This window comes from Ambystoma mexicanum, chromosome 9 (assembly GCF_040938575.1).
Source record: "Ambystoma mexicanum isolate Mex_15411 chromosome 9, UKY_AmexF1_1, whole genome shotgun sequence".
NCBI lineage: Eukaryota > Metazoa > Chordata > Amphibia > Caudata > Ambystomatidae > Ambystoma > Ambystoma mexicanum.
Window position 1 is genome coordinate 1432358543 of NC_090931.1, and position 19469 is coordinate 1432378011.

General features: G+C 48.8%; 1 protein-coding gene across 1 annotated transcript in view; it reads left to right on the forward strand.

Moving 5' to 3' along the window:
• The window catches only part of PLCD4 (phospholipase C delta 4), a 679750-nt gene that overhangs the window by 651186 nt on the left and 9095 nt on the right, over nt 1-19469 (forward strand). The window contains exon 15 of the mRNA XM_069616847.1: nt 14611-14760. Within this exon, the coding sequence (XP_069472948.1) occupies nt 14611-14760 (150 nt within the window). The remainder of the gene's footprint in view (nt 1-14610; nt 14761-19469) is intronic.

The following is a 19469-nucleotide window of genomic DNA, read 5'->3' on the forward strand; positions in this document are numbered from 1 at the left end:
AGCTAAATTCATTTCTGCACCTGTTCTAAAACACCCTCGCCCAGAACTCCCCTACATCGTGGAAACGGATGCTTCTAGTCTTGCTATGGGGGCAGTTTTATCACAAAGAGATCCGGTCACACACCAATTACATCCTGTAGCCTTTTGGTCCCGCAAGTTTTCAGCTCCCGAGATCAACTATTCAATTACAGACAAGGAACTTTTAGCTATCAGATCGGCCTTTAAAGCCTGGCGGCATTATCTTCTAGGAGCCAGAACCACAGTCACCGTAATGACTGATCACCGCAATTTACAATATTTAAAGACGGCCAAAGCTCAGTCTTCCAGACAGCTTCGCTGGGCTCTGTTTCTGGCTGAATTTGACTTTATAATTACTTATCGACCAGGCAGTAAGAACGGAAAAGCAGATGCCCTCTCCCGTATGGGAGTAGATGAACAATTGACCAATCCAGAACCAATACCCATAATCCCAGAACAAAGGATTTTGGGTTTGGTCAGTGCTCAATCTTTTGAAGACATCAAGACCATGGTTAAATCACTTCTAACTCCGGCCGATTTGCAGGACTGGCAATTAAAGGGAAAAGAATTCTCAGTGGATCAAGACCTACCATATTTCTGAGGACGATTGCACTTGCCCTGTGAGAAAATTCAAAAACAAGTAATCTCCTGTTATCACGACTCTCTAATGGAGGGTCACCCTGGCATTACCAAAACCATGGAAAAGATTAAAAGACATTTCTGGTGGCCATCATGGAAAAAGGATATTAGAGACTTTGTAATCTCCTGCGGTGTGTGTGCCCAGAATAAAAGTCAGAAGGAGAAACCAGCCGGCCTATTACAGCCACTAGACATCCCTCCCTGTCCATGGCATACCCTGTCCATGGATTTCATCACGGACTTACCTCCATGCTCGAGGTATACTACCATTTTAGTAGTCGTGGATCTATTCTCCAAGATGGCTCACTTCATTCCCCTGAAGGGTCTACCTTCAGCCTCAGTATTGGCCCGAGAATTCTTAGAAAACATCGTTCGGTTACACGTTTTCCCTCGGTTTTAGTCTCCGATAGGGGAAGTCAATTCATCTCCCACTTCTGGCGCAGTTGCTGTCGTCTAGCCCAAATTGATGTAAGACTTTCAACTAGTCACCATCCCCAAACTGACGGACAAACCGAGAGGACAAATCAGACTCTAGAGCAATATCTACGTTGCATGCTCCAACAAACTGAAAACCCCTGGAAGGATATTCTTTGGATCGCTGAATACGCTTACAATAATTCGACTAATTCTGGAACCAGGAAGACTCCCTTTTTCCTATTATACGGACACCATCCTAGAACCTCTAACCTGGATCCTCCCCAAGAATTCGAAGCACCTGCTGTGGATCACTTACACTCGGAGATCACCCGTGCTTTTAAGGAAGCCACTGCCCATCTGCAAAGAGCTAAAGCTCAATTCAAAAAAGGAGCAGATCGACACCGTAAAGAGGCCCCTCACTACGCTGTAGGAGATCAGGTCTGGTTATCCACTAAGCACCTGCCTCTAAAAGGACCCTGCACCTTCATCCCGAGATACCTTGGACCCTATCCCATATCTGCCATAATTAATCCGGTGGCTGTCAAATTGGAATTACCTACGCATATGAAAATACATCCAGTATTCCATGTCTCCTTATTACAACCAGTACAACCAGAAACCCGATTGACTGAACTCCCAGAACCGGTTTTAGTAGATGGAGAACTTGAATTCGAAGTAAAGAACATCCTAGACTCCAAAATCTCCAAATCTAAGTTATATTATCTGGTTGATTGGAAAGGATACGGCCCCCAGGAAAGGTCTTGGAAACCCTCAGAATATGTCCACGCACCTCGTCTGGTCAAGAAGTTCCATCTGAATCACCCCGACAAGCCAAAACCCCCGGAGAAGACACGCTTAGGAGGGGCCTTGAGGGGGGGTGCTGTCATGATCACTGCTTCCAAGGAGCCAGGACCAGCCCAACGTCCTTGGAAGCAGGCCCCTAACCCTAATCCTAGGTACCAGCCGGTCCCCACTGGGACCTTTTGGACCTTGTCCTGGTGCCGGTGGCACCAGGCTCATCAAAACCGTCGGTCCCGGCACTGGAAGCGCCGGGCTCATAATAGGTGTGAAGATGCTTGGGTGGACTTACCTGCAGCAGACCATGCTGCTTACTTACCAGCCGCTTAGAAGCCCTCTGTGAACAGGAACTACTTTCTTACCTGGGTGGGGCAGCTCCACTCCCTGGATACAGCACTGGAACTCTTCTGGAAACTGGAACTCTTTTCTTACCCAGGCGGGGCCGTGGAAGAAGACGCCTCATCACTCCAAGGCTATTTAAACCATACCCGATAGATGAAGCGTGCTTTGCGTTATTCTGCATCTGCAGCAGAACGCTCACCGAGTCTGCTCCGGCCTTTCTTCTTTCGATCCTGAACCTGCAAGAATTATACTAACCATTTCTGTATCCAGTCAACAGCAGCACCTGCAAAGACAAGAAACAACAGGTTAGCAAGGCAATCTTTACACGCAGTGCTTACTCACCTGATCCATCGGCTGCGGCCGTTTCTTCACGCCGCATCTCCACCTGCAAAGACAAAAGCATTGCCATACTTACCGGCACGCCGTGAATTCCGGATTTCTTCATTCTGCACCGCCGCCTGTGAAGACAAAAGCATTGTAATCACTTACTGGCATTCCGCAGACTCCGGCGCTGCAGTCCAACATCTGAAAGACAAAAGAAGAGACATTAGACAGGTATTTACTTACGCCCATCGCGCTCCTTGCATTAGAACGCCTGCAGATACTCCGGCGTCTCTTCAGCACGAACTAAGCTGCAAGGAAAAAGACAATTAGAGCGCTTGCCTTATTTACGAATTTCCAGGCGCTTCACTCCATCTTCCATCTCAAAAGTCCTGCAAGACAAAAAGGGAAAAGCATTATACAGAGTCTTATTCGATATTAACGTGCCACGCACCTAAAGACTTTAAAGACTAAAAGGTGTCCAGAAACTCACCGCTCGTGCAGATAACGACGGTAACCATCCTCTGAATTCAAGAGGCCTATGTTTCACCAGTGAAGGAACTGGCAACGGCACCCTGCACCAGACGCAGATGGAGAGTCCAGCATTCACCTATCTAAGGTGAGCAAGTTGACCTGGGGGCTCTACGGAAAAGCTGGGAAGAGAGAGAGAGAGAGAGAGAGAGGGACATTCAACAACCCAGACCATTAACCCCCATATTCTTTCACCTGCAGAAACCTCACTCTTCGAGTTCGACACACAGTGCGAAGAGGTTCGACCCCAGAAGCCAATCGAGTCCTGCACATCACTTTTCGAGTCACAGACACCTTCCTGCCAAGACCTGCGCCTCCGTGGGAATCAGGTGAGCGTTACAAGTTCCCCCTTCTTACACAGTGAATTATAAACCGAGAACTGTCCCTTTTTGTCTAAAAAAGAAAGGCTCCTATTCAGTAGGAACATTTACTGGATGCATGAATACAGTGGTATTAAAATGGGAAATAGAACCAGTATATGTGGGAGATCCAGTCTATTTTATATGTGGAGAGAAAGCATATCCTTAGTTGCCCAGAAACTGGGGAGGTACATGTTACCTAGGTCTACTGTTCTCGGGAGTGTTCCTCTTAGAAACAGCAGAAATGGCCAGACTATCCAGATCTAGAACCAAAAGGAGTAGCGAAGGTGTTTTGATAGCGACTGACGTAGCAAAATCATTCATTCCATTTTTGTCCCAGATAGTGAACTCCTATAACATAAGGCAGCTGTCCAGAATGCTAAAAGATACCATAAACACAACGACAGATATACTATTTAACATGACGTTGGAAGAAAAAGGAATCAGGTTAATGACGCTGCAAAATAGAATGGCTCTCAATGTGATCCTGGTTGATCGTGGGGGAATTTGTAAGATTGTGGGATCAGCGTGCTGTGTATTTGTAGATGACTATTCCCCTACAATTTTGAAGCAATGAAGAAAATGCATGTCCTAAGCTCCGAACTCCCAACTGGAGAAGGGGGCTGGGGAATAGAGTCCTGGTTTTTGGGAATACTGCGTTCTTGGGGATGGAAGTTGATCTCGATATTAGTAGTGGTGTTTGGAATATTCATAACGTGCTGTTGTTGCATACACTGCCTACTGTTAGTTTGCACTGAGGTAACTGAGGGATGTATGAAGGGATGTATGCATATGATAACAAAAAGAAAGCAAACTTATGGCTGGGATGACAGAGACACACATGAAATAAAAACAGTGAAAGAATTAATGGCTATAGATATTAATGAAGATGATGATACTTATAATAGCATGCAAGATTCCGACATAAGTGCTTTGGACTTATCGTCATCAGAGGAGGATAAAATAGATGAATGAGACGTTTGGCATACGGCCAAAGGAGGGTTTGTCAGTCTAGAAAAATGGATACCTCTCATGATTGACGGCAAACGTATTTTGGTGGCCGAAGGCCAACCGTCTCATGCACAATACGATAGAAATACAGGTTTCCGAGTTTACCAATGAACTGCCATTTTGATGAAACAAGGATCGCCATTTTGTTTTCTAACAATTGCTCATTGCTTTCTGTTCAAATTGCTTTGCAGCACATTTTCTGCTTACACTGCTCGACTGTTAATATTGTTGTCTGAACGTGAAAGGACAGGGCCACGAGGCTAATAGAGTTAGTTGAAACACAACGTAGGCAGCGCCGGGAAGGAATGCCCGGCTCTCTCCCGAATGTAGCCTTGAAGCAGAGCCGCAGGGCATTTAATCATTTCACAGCTGCCAGCCAGTCTCGTTATATGGTAGAATATGTTAGAATAAAGCAGCTAAAGGCTTGAATTATGCTCTTCTTACGCCCCCCCTTTACCGAGCCCTGTAGAGCGTGTCAGCTCCCAGGACACGAATAGCACCTCATAGATAGCAAGGTCTGGAATGTGACTCTTCCCCCGTATGTAGCTTGCTTCCAAGAACAGAAGCACTGTGTTCTGTTCAACAAGTAAAAGATGTCTCCGCACTTGCAAAGTTGCATATTGTTACTAGAATAGATATTTGAAGGTGTCACATTTATCGAAAGTGTCCATCATCAAACCAAGTTCAAAGAAACCCAATAAAGGGGGGGGTGTTAAACATGTCACAGCTGATTGTATGATATGCATTTTGTATATATGTAAATGATGAACGTAATTCGCTCTCTTGCGTCCCTCAAGGTCTAGAGATACACGTTGCGGGGCGTGAGACTGAGTTGGCCAACTGAGACTATTTGCTTTGCAATAAACCCTAGCTTTGGGAATAAAACTTTGTGTCTGGCGTATCTATCGTGTGTGGTGACTTGCCTTGTTTCCATAGACGTGAGGGACCCCTAGGGGCCCCTTTCAGAGGGAGAGCCAGGACAGCGAGTGGAGAGCAGCAGAAATAGAGGAACGAGGAGGGAGAGACAGGACAGCTAGTGGAGAGCAGCAGAAATAGAGGAACGAGGAGGGAGAGCCAGGACAGCGAGTGGAGAGCAGCAGAAAGAGAAGAAAGAGAAGGGAGAGACAGGACAGCGAATGGAGAGCCTCAGAAATACAGGAACCAGGAAGGAGAGCCAGGACAGTGAGTGGAGAGCCTCAGAAATAGAGGAACGAAGAAGGTGAGACAGGACAGCGAGTGGAGAGCAGCAGAAATAGAAGAATGAGGAGGGAGAGCCAGGATAGCAAATGGAGAGCAGCATAAATAGAAGAATGAGGATGTAGAGCCAGGCCAGTGAGTGGCGCACAGCAGGAATAGAGGAAGCAGGAGGGAGAGCCAGGACAGCAAGTGGAGGGCAGCAGAAATAGAAGACTGAGGAGGGAGAACCATGATAGTGAGTGGAGAACAGCAGAAATAAAGGAATGAGGAGCAAGAGAAGGGATAGCGAGTGGAGACCAGCAGAAATAGAGGAACGAGGAGGGAGAGCCAGGACAGCGAGTGGAGCGTAGCAGAAATAGAAGAATGAGGAGGGAGAACCAGGATAGTGAGTGGAGAGCAGCAGAAATAGAAGAACGAGGAGGGAGAGCCAGGACAGCGAGTGGAGAGCAGCAAGAATAGAGGAACCAGGAGGGAAGCCAGGACAGCAAGTGGAGAGCAGCAGAAATTGAAGAATGAGGAGGGAGAGCCAGGATAGTGAGTGGAGAGCATCAGAAATAGAGGAACGAGGAGTGAGAGTCCGGACAGCGAGTGGAGAGCAGCAGAAATAGAAGAACGAGGAGGGAGAGCCAGGGCAGTGAGTGGAGAGCATCAGAAATAGAGGAACGAGGAGGGGGAGACAGGACAGCGAGTGGAGATCAGCAGAAATAGAGGACCGAGGAGGGAGAGCCAGTACAGCGAGTGGAGAGCAGCAGAAACAGAAGAATGAGAAGGGAGAGCCAAGACAGCGAGTGGAGAGCCTCAGAAATACAGGAACCAGGAGGGAGAGCCAGGACAGTGAGTGGAGAGCCTCAGAAATAGAGGAACGAAGAGGGAGAGACAGGACAGCGAGTGGAGAGCAGCAGAAATAGAAGAATGAGGAGGGAGAGCCAGGATAGCGAGTGGAGAGCAGCAGAAATAGAAGAACGAGGACGGAGAGCCAGGCCAGTGAGTGGAGCACAGCAGGAATAGAGGAACCAGGAGGGAGAGCCAGGACAGCAAGTGGAGAGCAGCCGAAATAGAAGAATGAGGAGGGAGAACCAGGATAGTGAGTGGACAGCAGCAGAAATAGAGGAAGGAGGAGCGAGAGAAGGGATAGCGAGTGGAGACCAGTAGAAATAGAGGAACGAGGAGGGAGAGCCAGGACAGCGAGTGGAGCACAGCAGAAATAGAAAAATGAGGAGGGAGAACCAGGATAGTGAGTGGAGAGCAGCAGAAATAGAAGAACGAGGAGGGAGAGCCAGGACTGCGAGTGGAGAGCAGCAGGAATAGAGGAACCAGGAGGGAAGCCAGGACAGCAAGTGGAGAGCAGCAGAAATAGAAGAACAAGGAGGGAGGGCCAGGACAACGAGTGGAGAGCATCAGAAATAGAGGAACCAGGAGGGAGAGACAGGATAGCGAGTGGAGAGCAGCAGAAACAGAGGAACGAGGAGGGAGAGCCAGGACAGCGAGTGGAGAGCAGAAGAAATAGAAGAACGAGGAGGGAGAGCCAGGATAGCGAGTGGAGAGCAGCAGAAATAGAAGAAGGAGGGAGGAGAGCCAGCACAGCGAGTGGATAGCAGAAGAAATAGAAGAAAGAGGAGGAAGAGACAGGACAGCGAGTGGAGAGCAGCAGAAATAGAAGAACGAGGAGGGAGAGACAGGACAGCGAGTGGAGAGCAGCAGAAATAGAAGAACGAGGAGTAGAACCAGGATAGCAAGTGGAGAGCAGCAGAAATAGAAGAACGGGGACGGAGAGCCAGGACAGCGAGTAGAGAGCAGCAGGAATAGAGGAACCAGGAGGGAGAGCCAGGACAATGAGTGGAGCGCAGCCGAAATAGAAGAATGAGGAGGGAGAGCCAGGACAGTGAGTGGAGAGCATCAGAAATGGAGTAACAAGGAGGGAGAGACAGGACAGCGAGTGGAGATCAGCAGAAATAGAGGAACAAGGAGGGAGAACCAGGACAGCCAGTGGAGAGCAGCAGAAATAGAACAATTAGGAGAGAGAGAGATAGGACATTGAGTGGAGAGCAGCATAAATAAAAGAACGAAGAGGGAGAGCCAAGACAGCGAGTGGAGCGGAGCAGAAAAAGAGGAACCAGGAGGGAGAGCCAGGACACCGAGTCGAGAGCAGCAGAAATAGAAGGACGAGGACGGAGAGCCAGGACAGCAAGTGGAGAGCAGCAGGAATAGAGGAACCAGGAGGGATAGCCAGGACAGCGAGTGGAGAGGAGCAGAAATAGAAGAATGGGGAGGGAGAGCCAGGACAGCGAGTGGAGCGCAGCAGAAATAGAAGAACGAGGAGGGAGAGCCAGGACAGCGAGTGGAGAGCATCAGAAAAAGAGGAACCAGGAGGGAGAGCCAGGACAGCGAGTGGAGAGCAGCAGAAATAGAGGAACGAGGAGGGAGAGACAGCACAGCGGGTGGAGAGCAGCAGAAATCGAGGAACGAGGAGGGAGAGCCAGGACAGCGAGTGGAGAGCAGCAGAAAGCGAAGAACGAGAAGGGAGAGTCAGGACAGCGAATGGAGAGCCTCAGAAATACAGGAACCAGGAGGGAGAGCCAGGACAGTGAGTGGAGAGCCTCAGAAATAAAGGAACGAAGAGGGAGAGACAGGACAGCTAGTGGAGAGCAGCAGAAATAGAAGAATGAGGAGGGAGAGCCAGGATAGCGAGTGGAGAGCAGCAGAAATAGAAGAACGAGGACGGAGAGCCAGGCCAGTGAGTGGAGCACAGCAGGAATAGAGGAACAAGGAGGGAGAGCCAGGACAGCAAGTGGAGAGCAGCATAAATAGAAGAATGAGGAGGGAGAACCAGGATAGTGAGTGGAGAGCAGCAGAAATAGAGGAATGAGGAGCGAGAGAAGGGATAGCGAGTGGAGACTAGCAGAAATAGAGGAACGAGGAGGGAGAGCCAGGACAGCGAGTGGAGCGCAGCAGAAATAGAAGAATGAGGAGGGAGAACCAGGATAGTGAGTGGAGAGCAGCAGAAATAGAAGAACGAGGAGGGAGAGCCAGGACAGTGAGTGGAGAGCAGCAGAAATAGAAGAATGAGGAGGGAGAGCCAGGATAGTGAGTAGAGAGCATCAGAAATAGAGGAACAAGGAGGGAGAGACAGGACAGTTAGTGGAGAGCAGCAGAAATAGAGGAACGAGAAGGGAGAGCCAGGACAGCGAGTGGAGAGCAGCAGAAATAGAAGAACGAGGAGGGAGAGCCAGGGCAGTGAGTGGAGAGCATCAGAAATAGAAGAATGAGGACGGAGAGACAGGACAGTGAGTGGAGAGCATCAGAAATAAAGGAACACGGAGGGCGAGACAGGACAGCGAGTGGAGATCCGCAGAAATAGAGGAACGAGGAGGGAGAGCCAGTACAGCTAGTGGAGAGCAGCAGAAAGAGAAGAACGAGAAGGGAGAGCCAGGCCAGTGAGTGGAGCACAGCAGGAATAGAGGAACCACGAGGGAGAGCCAGGACAGCAAGTGGAGAACAGCAGAAATAGAAGAATGAGGAGGGAGAACCAGGATAGTGAGTGGAGAGCAGCAGAAATAGAGGAATGAGGAGCGAGAGAAGGGATAGCGAGTGGAGACCAGCAGAAATAGAGGAACGAGGAGGGAGAGCCAGGACAGCGAGTGGAGCGCAGCAGAAATAGAAGAATGAGGATGTAGAACCAGGATAGTGAGTGGAGAACAGCAGAAATAGAAGAACGAGGAGGGAGAGCCAGGACAGCGAGTGTAGAGCAGCAGGAATAGAGGAACCAGGAGGGAAGCCAGGCCAGCAAGTGGAGAGCAGCAGAAATAGAAGAACGAGGAGGGAGGGCCAGGACCCCGAGTGGAGAGCATCAGAAATAGAGGAACCAGGAGGGAGAGCCAGGACAGCGAGTGGAAAGCAGCAGAAATAGAAGAACGAGGAGGGAGAGCCAGGACAGCGAGTGGAGAGCAGAAGAAATAGAAGAACGAGGAGGGAGAGCCAGGATAGCGAGTGGAGAGCAGCAGAAATAGAAGAATGAGGAGGGAGAGCGAGGACAGCGAGTGGAGAGCAGAAGAAATAGAAGAACGAGGAGGGAGAGCCAGGATAGCGAGTGGAGAGCAGCAGAAATAGAAGAATGAGGAGGGAGAGCGAGGACAGCGAGTGGATAGCAGCAGAAATAGAGGAACCAGGAGGGAGAGCCAGGACAGCGAGTGGAGAGCATCAGAAATAGAGGAACCAGGAGGGAGAGCCAGGACAGCGAGTGGAGAGCAGAAGAAATAGAAGAACGAGGAGGGAGAGCCAGGACAGCGAGTGGAGAGCAGAAGAAATAGAAGAATGAGGAGGGAGAGCGAGGACAGCGAGTGGATAGCAGCAGAAATAGAAGAATGAGGAGGGAGAGACAGGACAGTTAGTGGAGAGCATCAGAAATAGAGGAACGAGGAGGAAGAGACAGGACAGCGAGTGGAGAGCAGCAGAAATAGAAGAACGAGGAGGGAGAGCCAGGATAGCGAGTGGAGAGCAGCAGAAATAGAAGAAGGAGGGAGGAGAGCCAGCACAGCGAGTGGATAGCAGAAGAAATAGAAGAAAGAGGAGGAAGAGACAGGACAGCGAGTGGAGAGCAGCAGAAATAGAAGAACGAGGAGGTAGAGACAGGACAGCGAGTGGAGAGCAGCAGAAATAGAAGAACGAGGAGTAGAACCAGGATAGCAAGTGGAGAGCAGCAGAAATAGAAGAACGGGGACGGAGAGCCAGGACAGCGAGTGGAGAGCAGCAGGAATAGAGGAACCAGGAGGGAGAGCCAGGACAGCGAGTGGAGCGCAGCCGAAATAGAAGAATGAGGAGGGAGAGCCAGGACAGTGAGTGGAGAGCATCAGAAATGGAGTAACAAGGAGGGAGAGACAGGACAGCGAGTGGAGATCAGCAGAAATAGAGGAACAAGGAGGGAGAACCAGGACAGCCAGTGGAGAGCAGCAGAAATAGAACAATTAGGAGAGAGAGAGATAGGACATTGAGTGGAGAGCAGCATAAATAAAAGAACGAAGAGGGAGAGCCAAGACAGCGAGTGGAGCGGAGCAGAAAAAGAGGAACCAGGAGGGAGAGCCAGGACAGCGAGTGGAGAGCAGCAGAAATAGAAGGACGAGGACGGAGAGCCAGGACAGCAAGTGGAGAGCAGCAGGAATAGAGGAACCAGGAGGGATAGCCAGGACAGCGAGTGGAGAGCAGCAGAAATAGAAGAACGAGGAGGGAGAGCCAGGACAGCGAGTGGAGAGCATCAGAAAAAGAGGAACCAGGAGGGAGAGCCAGGACAGCGAGTGGAGAGCAGCAGAAATAGAGGAACGAGGAGGGAGAGACAGCACAGCGGGTGGAGAGCAGCAGAAATCGAGGAACGAGGAGGGAGAGCCAGGACAGCGAGTGGAGAGCAGCAGAAAGCGAAGAACGAGAAGGGAGAGTCAGGACAGCGAATGGAGAGCCTCAGAAATACAGGAACCAGGAGGGAGAGCCAGGACAGTGAGTGGAGAGCCTCAGAAATAAAGGAACGAAGAGGGAGAGACAGGACAGCTAGTGGAGAGCAGCAGAAATAGAAGAATGAGGAGGGAGAGCCAGGATAGCGAGTGGAGAGCAGCAGAAATAGAAGAACGAGGACGGAGAGCCAGGCCAGTGAGTGGAGCACAGCAGGAATAGAGGAACAAGGAGGGAGAGCCAGGACAGCAAGTGGAGAGCAGCATAAATAGAAGAATGAGGAGGGAGAACCAGGATAGTGAGTGGAGAGCAGCAGAAATAGAGGAATGAGGAGCGAGAGAAGGGATAGCGAGTGGAGACTAGCAGAAATAGAGGAACGAGGAGGGAGAGCCAGGACAGCGAGTGGAGCGCAGCAGAAATAGAAGAATGAGGAGGGAGAACCAGGATAGTGAGTGGAGAGCAGCAGAAATAGAAGAACGAGGAGGGAGAGCCAGGACAGTGAGTGGAGAGCAGCAGAAATAGAAGAATGAGGAGGGAGAGCCAGGATAGTGAGTAGAGAGCATCAGAAATAGAGGAACAAGGAGGGAGAGACAGGACAGTTAGTGGAGAGCAGCAGAAATAGAGGAACGAGAAGGGAGAGCCAGGACAGCGAGTGGAGAGCAGCAGAAATAGAAGAACGAGGAGGGAGAGCCAGGGCAGTGAGTGGAGAGCATCAGAAATAAAGGAACACGGAGGGCGAGACAGGACAGCGAGTGGAGATCCGCAGAAATAGAGGAACGAGGAGGGAGAGCCAGTACAGCTAGTGGAGAGCAGCAGAAAGAGAAGAACGAGAAGGGAGAGCCAGGCCAGTGAGTGGAGCACAGCAGGAATAGAGGAACCACGAGGGAGAGCCAGGACAGCAAGTGGAGAACAGCAGAAATAGAAGAATGAGGAGGGAGAACCAGGATAGTGAGTGGAGAGCAGCAGAAATAGAGGAATGAGGAGCGAGAGAAGGGATAGCGAGTGGAGACCAGCAGAAATAGAGGAACGAGGAGGGAGAGCCAGGACAGCGAGTGGAGCGCAGCAGAAATAGAAGAATGAGGATGTAGAACCAGGATAGTGAGTGGAGAACAGCAGAAATAGAAGAACGAGGAGGGAGAGCCAGGACAGCGAGTGTAGAGCAGCAGGAATAGAGGAACCAGGAGGGAAGCCAGGCCAGCAAGTGGAGAGCAGCAGAAATAGAAGAACGAGGAGGGAGGGCCAGGACCCCGAGTGGAGAGCATCAGAAATAGAGGAACCAGGAGGGAGAGCCAGGACAGCGAGTGGAAAGCAGCAGAAATAGAAGAACGAGGAGGGAGAGCCAGGACAGCGAGTGGAGAGCAGAAGAAATAGAAGAACGAGGAGGGAGAGCCAGGATAGCAAGTGGAGAGCAGCAGAAATAGAAGAATGAGGAGGGAGAGCGAGGACAGCGAGTGGATAGCAGCAGAAATAGAGGAACCAGGAGGGAGAGCCAGGACAGCGAGTGGAGAGCATCAGAAATAGAGGAACCAGGAGGGAGAGCCAGGACAGCGAGTGGAGAGCAGAAGAAATAGAAGAACGAGGAGGGAGAGCCAGGACAGCGAGTGGAGAGCAGAAGAAATAGAAGAACGAGGAGGGAGAGCCAGGACAGCGAGTGGAGAGCAGCAGAAATAGAAGAATGAGGAGGGAGAGACAGGACAGTTAGTGGAAAGCAGCAGAAATAGAGGAACGAGGAGGAAGAGACAGGACAGCGGTGGAGAGCAGCAGAAATAGAAGAACGAGGAGGGAGAACCAGGACAGCGATTTACCTCAGGAAATCTTCAGAAGTGGAACTGTCCCCGTTGCTGTACAGATGAAAGGCAGTTTAGAACCTTCACAAAGGTTCCTAATTCCTGCCTAGCAACCCAGAACCACCACGCTTTTTTTCACCCTCTCCATTTTGAGTTATGGATGCCTAGTCGTTAAGGAAAATCTGCTCAAAGGGAACAGATTCCCCAGTCCACACACACAACAAAAGAACGCTTTTATACCCAGCCTGCCCCCAACACCAGAGAAACCCCTGAACTGGAGAGACCTGACAGGAAGAGCATTGAGGAATACAGAGAGGTTGTGTGAGGATGGCGAGGAGAATGTCCTAATATGTTCAGTGTGTGACAAGTGAGAAGGCCTTAGGTGGAGGGATAAAGAGTAAAGACTGAGAAATTAGGAGGATGACTGACAAGTGAAAAGGACACTTGAGGAGTAAGGTGTAGGAGTGAGGAGGCGGCATGGAGATGTGCTTAAATGGGCAGAGTGCTAGTGACTTTCCACCGCTACATCCAGGCTCTATAGGACCTTCAGCTACTGTCTGCGGTTCTGGGACAGCCTAGAGAGGAAACAGCGCTCAGCAGCACTTGTTTCAGTACTGTGGTTATAATAGTATTTGAGTTGTAGCTAAAAACAGATCCCGAGCATCAGGCATCGCCCAGTAAGCAGGAGCTCCTGCGGAATTAGAACCAAGTGCACAGGGTCTTGCAACTCTAACTTCCTCATGAGTTGCAAATTATAGCTTTTCCTCTATTTCACATGGCCCATTCAAATGAAATGAAATGAAATGAAATGAAATGAAATGATTGGTTATTTATAATGCGCTTAATATCTAGAGGTTTCTAAGCCTGACCGGGGATCGAACCTGTGTTGCTCAGTGTCATCTTGCTCCCAAGGCGATCACTGTCCTCCCGAAACATTATTCTTTAAATCGCTGATAGCAATGTACCAATGCTCCATTGTACACATTACCAAACACACAAAGTTAAAATGTAATGCATGTATGAGGGTAAGGCACCCGCTGGCGCCTCTGGAGTGAAAAGGAGATCCGCGTGGCTTTGGTGCCAAGCTAACCAGGGTCTTCTAGGATGCAGGCCTGAGCTACATAGTTCCCATCCCAGTAACTCCAATACAGCGAGAGTGCAGGCTTGTGCGATGACACTGCAATGAACATTACTTTGTCCAGGTCAATATGACCTCTGCAAGTACAAGGCCATGGATGTGTGCTGGGAGCAGCATAGCCACAGGAAGTCAGAGAGCAGGACAGGGATTGAGAGGGAGTCACAGAGCAGCATGAGGCATGCCCACAACAACGAGGCCTTTATGGTAAGCAGGACCTGCACTACAAAGTTAAATAGAATCTAGGCAGCTGGGCGTTCTTCTTGTCTATGTTGCATGTTTCGCCTTTGATGGAATTGGTTAGCTGTTGTTCCTTTGCAATGGAGTGAATAAGTCAGCCATGCTCACATTAAAAGGATAGCCTGGGAAATCAAGGTATATACCAACGAGCTCCACCACTGAAGGGCTAGGACATAATCATCTGATTGTCTGGAGAACCAAACAGCCAACTACCTCAGCTCCAGCATTGCTGTCACTAGGCTGTAGGATAATCTTGCCTTAAGGACAGTGCACTTCTGATCATAGTCAAAACACATTGTGGAGTGAAAGCCCAGGCTGTAGAATGTTTCATGGCAACAACTCCTGTTATCACCTCCTCTCTCCTTTCTTTCTGCCTCAGGATTTAATCCTATCTGGAACGAAACGCTGAAATTCAAGATCCACGTACCCAAGCTGGCCATGGTTCGCTTTGTTGTGGAGGACTACGATATTGCCTCGAAGAATGACTTCATTGCACAGTACACACTGCCATTCACAAGCATCAAATCAGGTGAGGGGTTGTGGCCAAGGGCCTGTCAGGTGACCTGCCAGCTGCCTGCATGCTCTTTGCCAATGGCCGTGCCCTGCGAGCCATTGGTTACCTGGGGTCATCTTTCACTTTATTCGATCAAAGCATTTGTTTGAATTCTGTGCCAATGAAAGGCATTTGATTGATACCCTTAGAGATTGGAGTGCCCCATTTCTAGTTGTCAACAAAGGTGGCACTTGTACCAATGTGAAGCGATAACTGCACTAAATGTTGAAATCCCCACAGGCTGAGAATGACCAAGTGTTATCCGCAATTGGTGAAAGATTGTCTGATGTGAACAACATATTACTCTCCCCAGTTTGTGCAGGTACAATCCGGAGACAAGAGATAGACCGAGCTGCAGCTTAGGGGTTCATGGAGTTGTAGGCTAAAGTCTCAGAGAGACCTGGAAACTAGAGGCTCAGGGAGCTGGATGCTGGAGCATTAGGGAGCTGGACACTAGTGACTTGGTGAGCTGTGGGCTCTAGTGAGCTGAAGTCCAGAAACTTGATGAACTAGTGACTAAATCTCCAGCTCACTAAGACTTTAGGCTCCATGCGCCATACCTTCTAGCCGTGAGCCCACTAAGCCTTTAACCTATATCACATTGACAGTCAGTCCTTTAGTCTCTGTGCAGCCTGTAGGCTCAAGTGTACTGATCCCACAACTCACCGAGCCTCTACACTACAACCCATCAAACCTATAGGCTTGGTGAAATTAGACCTTAGGCTTTGGAAGCTGGAGGCTACTTACTCTGTAAATTGGATGCTGGAGGCTCTGTGAGCTCTAGGCTACATGTCCAGTGGGATAGAGCCTTAGCAAGCTGACCGTTCAAGGCTTCTTGAGCTGGGGGGTAGAATGTCCGTGAGCTGCAGACTACAAGCACAGTGATCAAGCAAGGGGCGTAAATAGCTGTAGGTCAGAAGCACAGTGAAACTTAGGTTGAAGCAGGGGTCTGCAAACTGTGGGTATCCAGATGTTTTGGACTACCACTACAATGATCCCTCGCTATTAACTATCATGGCTAGAGTTGATGGGATGTGTAGTCCAAAACATCCGGAGAGCCAAATGATGCAGACTATGAGCTAGAGGGTCACTGATCTGCAGAAAAGGTGTTCGTGAACTGGAGGCTTGATACTAAAGGTTCAGCAAACTCTGATCAGAAGATTTGGCCCATTGTGGGGTAGAAGGTCAACAGTTTCAGAAAGCTGCATGATAGAGGTGTGATGAGCCAGTGGCTAGACACAGGATTTAGCTACTGGAAGCTCGTTGATTTGCAGTTAAAAGTTCTGTTAGGGAGATCTTTGCACAACCCTCTCATGAGGGCTGTTTAACCATCTTATGGTAGAACCGTACGTCACCCAAAGGGAAAGGCCAGGGTCTCCAGTGGTCGCTGCACCAGAGCAGTCAGGCTTAGCTTCAGGAGGAGGAAGGCTCGCAGGGAGCTATAATTAATCCTAATAGACACTGCAGAAGAACACACCACACTGATACACTGAACAATGTACACTTTATTTATAAGGTCTGTCTCAGATGGTCTCAGAAATCCCCAGACAGGTGGCAGATTTGCAGCTGGTTTGGGAAGGCTGTAATGGGTACCACTAGGGGTGTCCCTATGGCAATCTCTCCCAACTACCTTCCTCCTGCTTCACTCCACCCTCACCACTACTCCCACTAACGCATTGCATTCTCTCACCAATCTCCTAATGTACACTCTATCACTTATACTCACTTGCATGCTCTCCAAATCCCCCTATACATTCCCCCTCTCTCTATTTCTCTCTCACCTTTCACCCCCCGACCACACAACACAGACCAGGTACCACTCTCACACCTACATAATACCTTACATGCATACTCACAAAACACTACCACAGTCTCCTCAACACCCCACTCCACTCCACCGTCCGTCCATCCGTCTGTCTGTCCTCTGGTTGGTCCCTTGGGCCACCACCACTCCACCTGTTCTCATCCAAACACCTTTCAATCTCCTCTCTGCTAGTTTGCCTTTGAGAACCCATCCTTCCCTCTTGCAACATTCCCCCTGGCTCCCATCGTTCCCCTGGGCCAACTGCGCCCCTTGGCCAATCTCGGGCTATGGTATCGCTTCGGGGTTGGGGCATCCTTGAGAAGGCTTCAAGAAGGCTTTTGGCCCTGGCCCCTTTCGAATCTCTATTTGTGGGGTGGTAGCCATGCGCTTAGGCTGTTTGTTTTCCTCCTTGTAGCTGTTTTGATGTGTTCGTGAGTTTTGTGTCCACCTGGACTTGGTGAAGATTTCTGTCTCTCCCCTGCTCCCTTAAGTCCCTTTTCACTGTCAGTTTATTTTCCATTTCTCCACCATTCCTCTGAGGTCTGTCTGGGGTTGGTGGGTCAGGTGTGGGATATCTCATCTATTTTGGGCAGGAAAAATCCCAGTCCATTCAGTGTCGTGCCTCGATTGCCTTCCTCTTCGTGCAGTCCGGGTTCTCTTGGTTGAACCCAGGTGCATCCTGAGAGTTTTGGTTCTGAAAAAGACAAAAGATAACTGGGGCCAGAAGAGGGTCTGACCAGCATTGTGTAGGGGACAGTGTACAATCGTTCTCAAATAATGCACACTCAGGGGCATTAGGGCATGGGGCCCCAAAATCCCTCACACCGCCTCTGGGTAGAACTAGCTCTGGTTTGGGGTAGAACGCTTTGGTAGGCCGCCTACCCCAGATCAGGAGGTGTACCTGTTTCCCTCACCCTAGCATGGCTCTGTCACAGAACACATACAATATTTATGATAGGAAAAATAAGGACTCGGGTTAAACATAACACATAGCAGAGTATCGTGCAGATTTAAAAAAAACAGTAAATGGCCAGTTAAGCCTAATTTACTCTTTGCATTAAAATGTAAGCCCCTAATCAATTGGCAGACACAATACATATAAACATCCAGAGGTGGGTTAAAGAGTAGACCCCAAGACAATAATACATACAATAATATCCATCTTGTTCACAGGCCACAGAGAAGTTAGCAGAGGTTTCCTGCTACATTATAAAGAAAAAGGATTATACCCCAATACATATGCACAAGAAGTGAGCAGGGGAACACACTTTCCAACACAGCCAGGAGGGAAACAAAGGTTCAGGATTTACTGCAGTAGGACAGTCCCCAGGTGGGCAGATTACACTCCAAGGAGGTAAACCGTAGTGTTAGAGGTATTTCTGGTGGTATTTTTGGTTGGTAGTATTTTTGGTATTTCGTGTTATATAGTGGTGACCCTAACTTTAGAGTACCGCCTGATAATTGTTCTTATACCGGGATAACTAACGGTAAGTAAATACTGGACTTAGTACACTTTCAATGATTACTTTATGCCCTTGTAGTATTTTACTTACAATACAGATTATTCCCTTTTGGCTTGCATCTCAGAATGCATTTACCATGTAAATGAAATATGAACATTCATTTAGAGCCTCTTAGAAGAATGCAATCTACAGTGAATAACTTTGCTTTGCATTTTACCACATGTGATAAATGAAATACTGCCTGCGGTAAAATGAATCTACCACCTGCTCTGCATCTATCTGTATTCCAACCCAAGAACCTGAACACAGAATAAGTACACTGATACTATTTTACCTTTTTTCTTGTATCCTTTATCAGAAGTTAAAAATATGCAAAGTACAGAATGACATGTGCAATGCACGATATCCAGATTATATTTCAAACTTATAAGAACAACGCATTTGTGAGATACTTTCCCCACGATGAATGAATGAGCTTCAAAGGCTCTGTTGTACAAAACTAAGCCTTTCCTGCAATGGGTTTTAAAACATTCTATTTGTGATATGCCCAGAGTTCTGCCAACATTAGCCTTGAACTTCGCAACAAAACTTGGCAGAGTAGGAGCTTCTGTCACCTCTCAAATTTATCGCATTAATGGAGAAACATGAACAGACCTGTCTTCGTTTAAAGTGTACAGTGCAACACCTAAAAACAATGATTTACCCACTCTACACTATCTGATCACAAATCATTTGATCATCACGCTCTCCTCAATTAACTAAACTCATCAAGGATAATAATTGATCGTACGTGTGCGCTGAACTGCTCGCGAGCCAAGTTTAGTTGGTTGTAGGACAGAGGAACTCTTTATCTGGTCCACTCCCTTTGCACTTAGAACGAGCCCACGGAATGCTCTGCCAGCCTTCCTGCCACACGCCTCTCCCAGAGTCAGCCAAAGGATAAGAGCTCCCGAGACTGCAAACTCTTCTGAGACAACTGCCAGCCCAGGGACCCGAGAGAGTGAGTGAGAGTCAGTCCACTCTCCTGCCAGCCTTTTAAACTCTCTGAACTAAGACTGCCCACCATGTAGCTCCTACTTACACAAAATATAGAATTTTCCTGCCTTTCTCTGAGATGTTACCGCCCATTGTCATCCAGCCAGCCCTCCAGATAGTTGTGAAGCACATGAACAATCTGCTGGCTTAGAGCAGAACCAAATCGGATGGAAAAGTTACAATTGCCCTGTTTCCTGCTCTGAAAGTCTTTGAAACAATACTAGTGTTTAGCAGAATGGATTTCATTCTGCACGTTTCATTCATTGCATTTCCAAGCTTACTTTGCACAGCCCAAATACCTTGCAAACTGGATCTATCAATCTGCACCAAGTTTATATAAAAGACATGAACTGGTTTGCACTGATTATTAGTAGGGTCATATG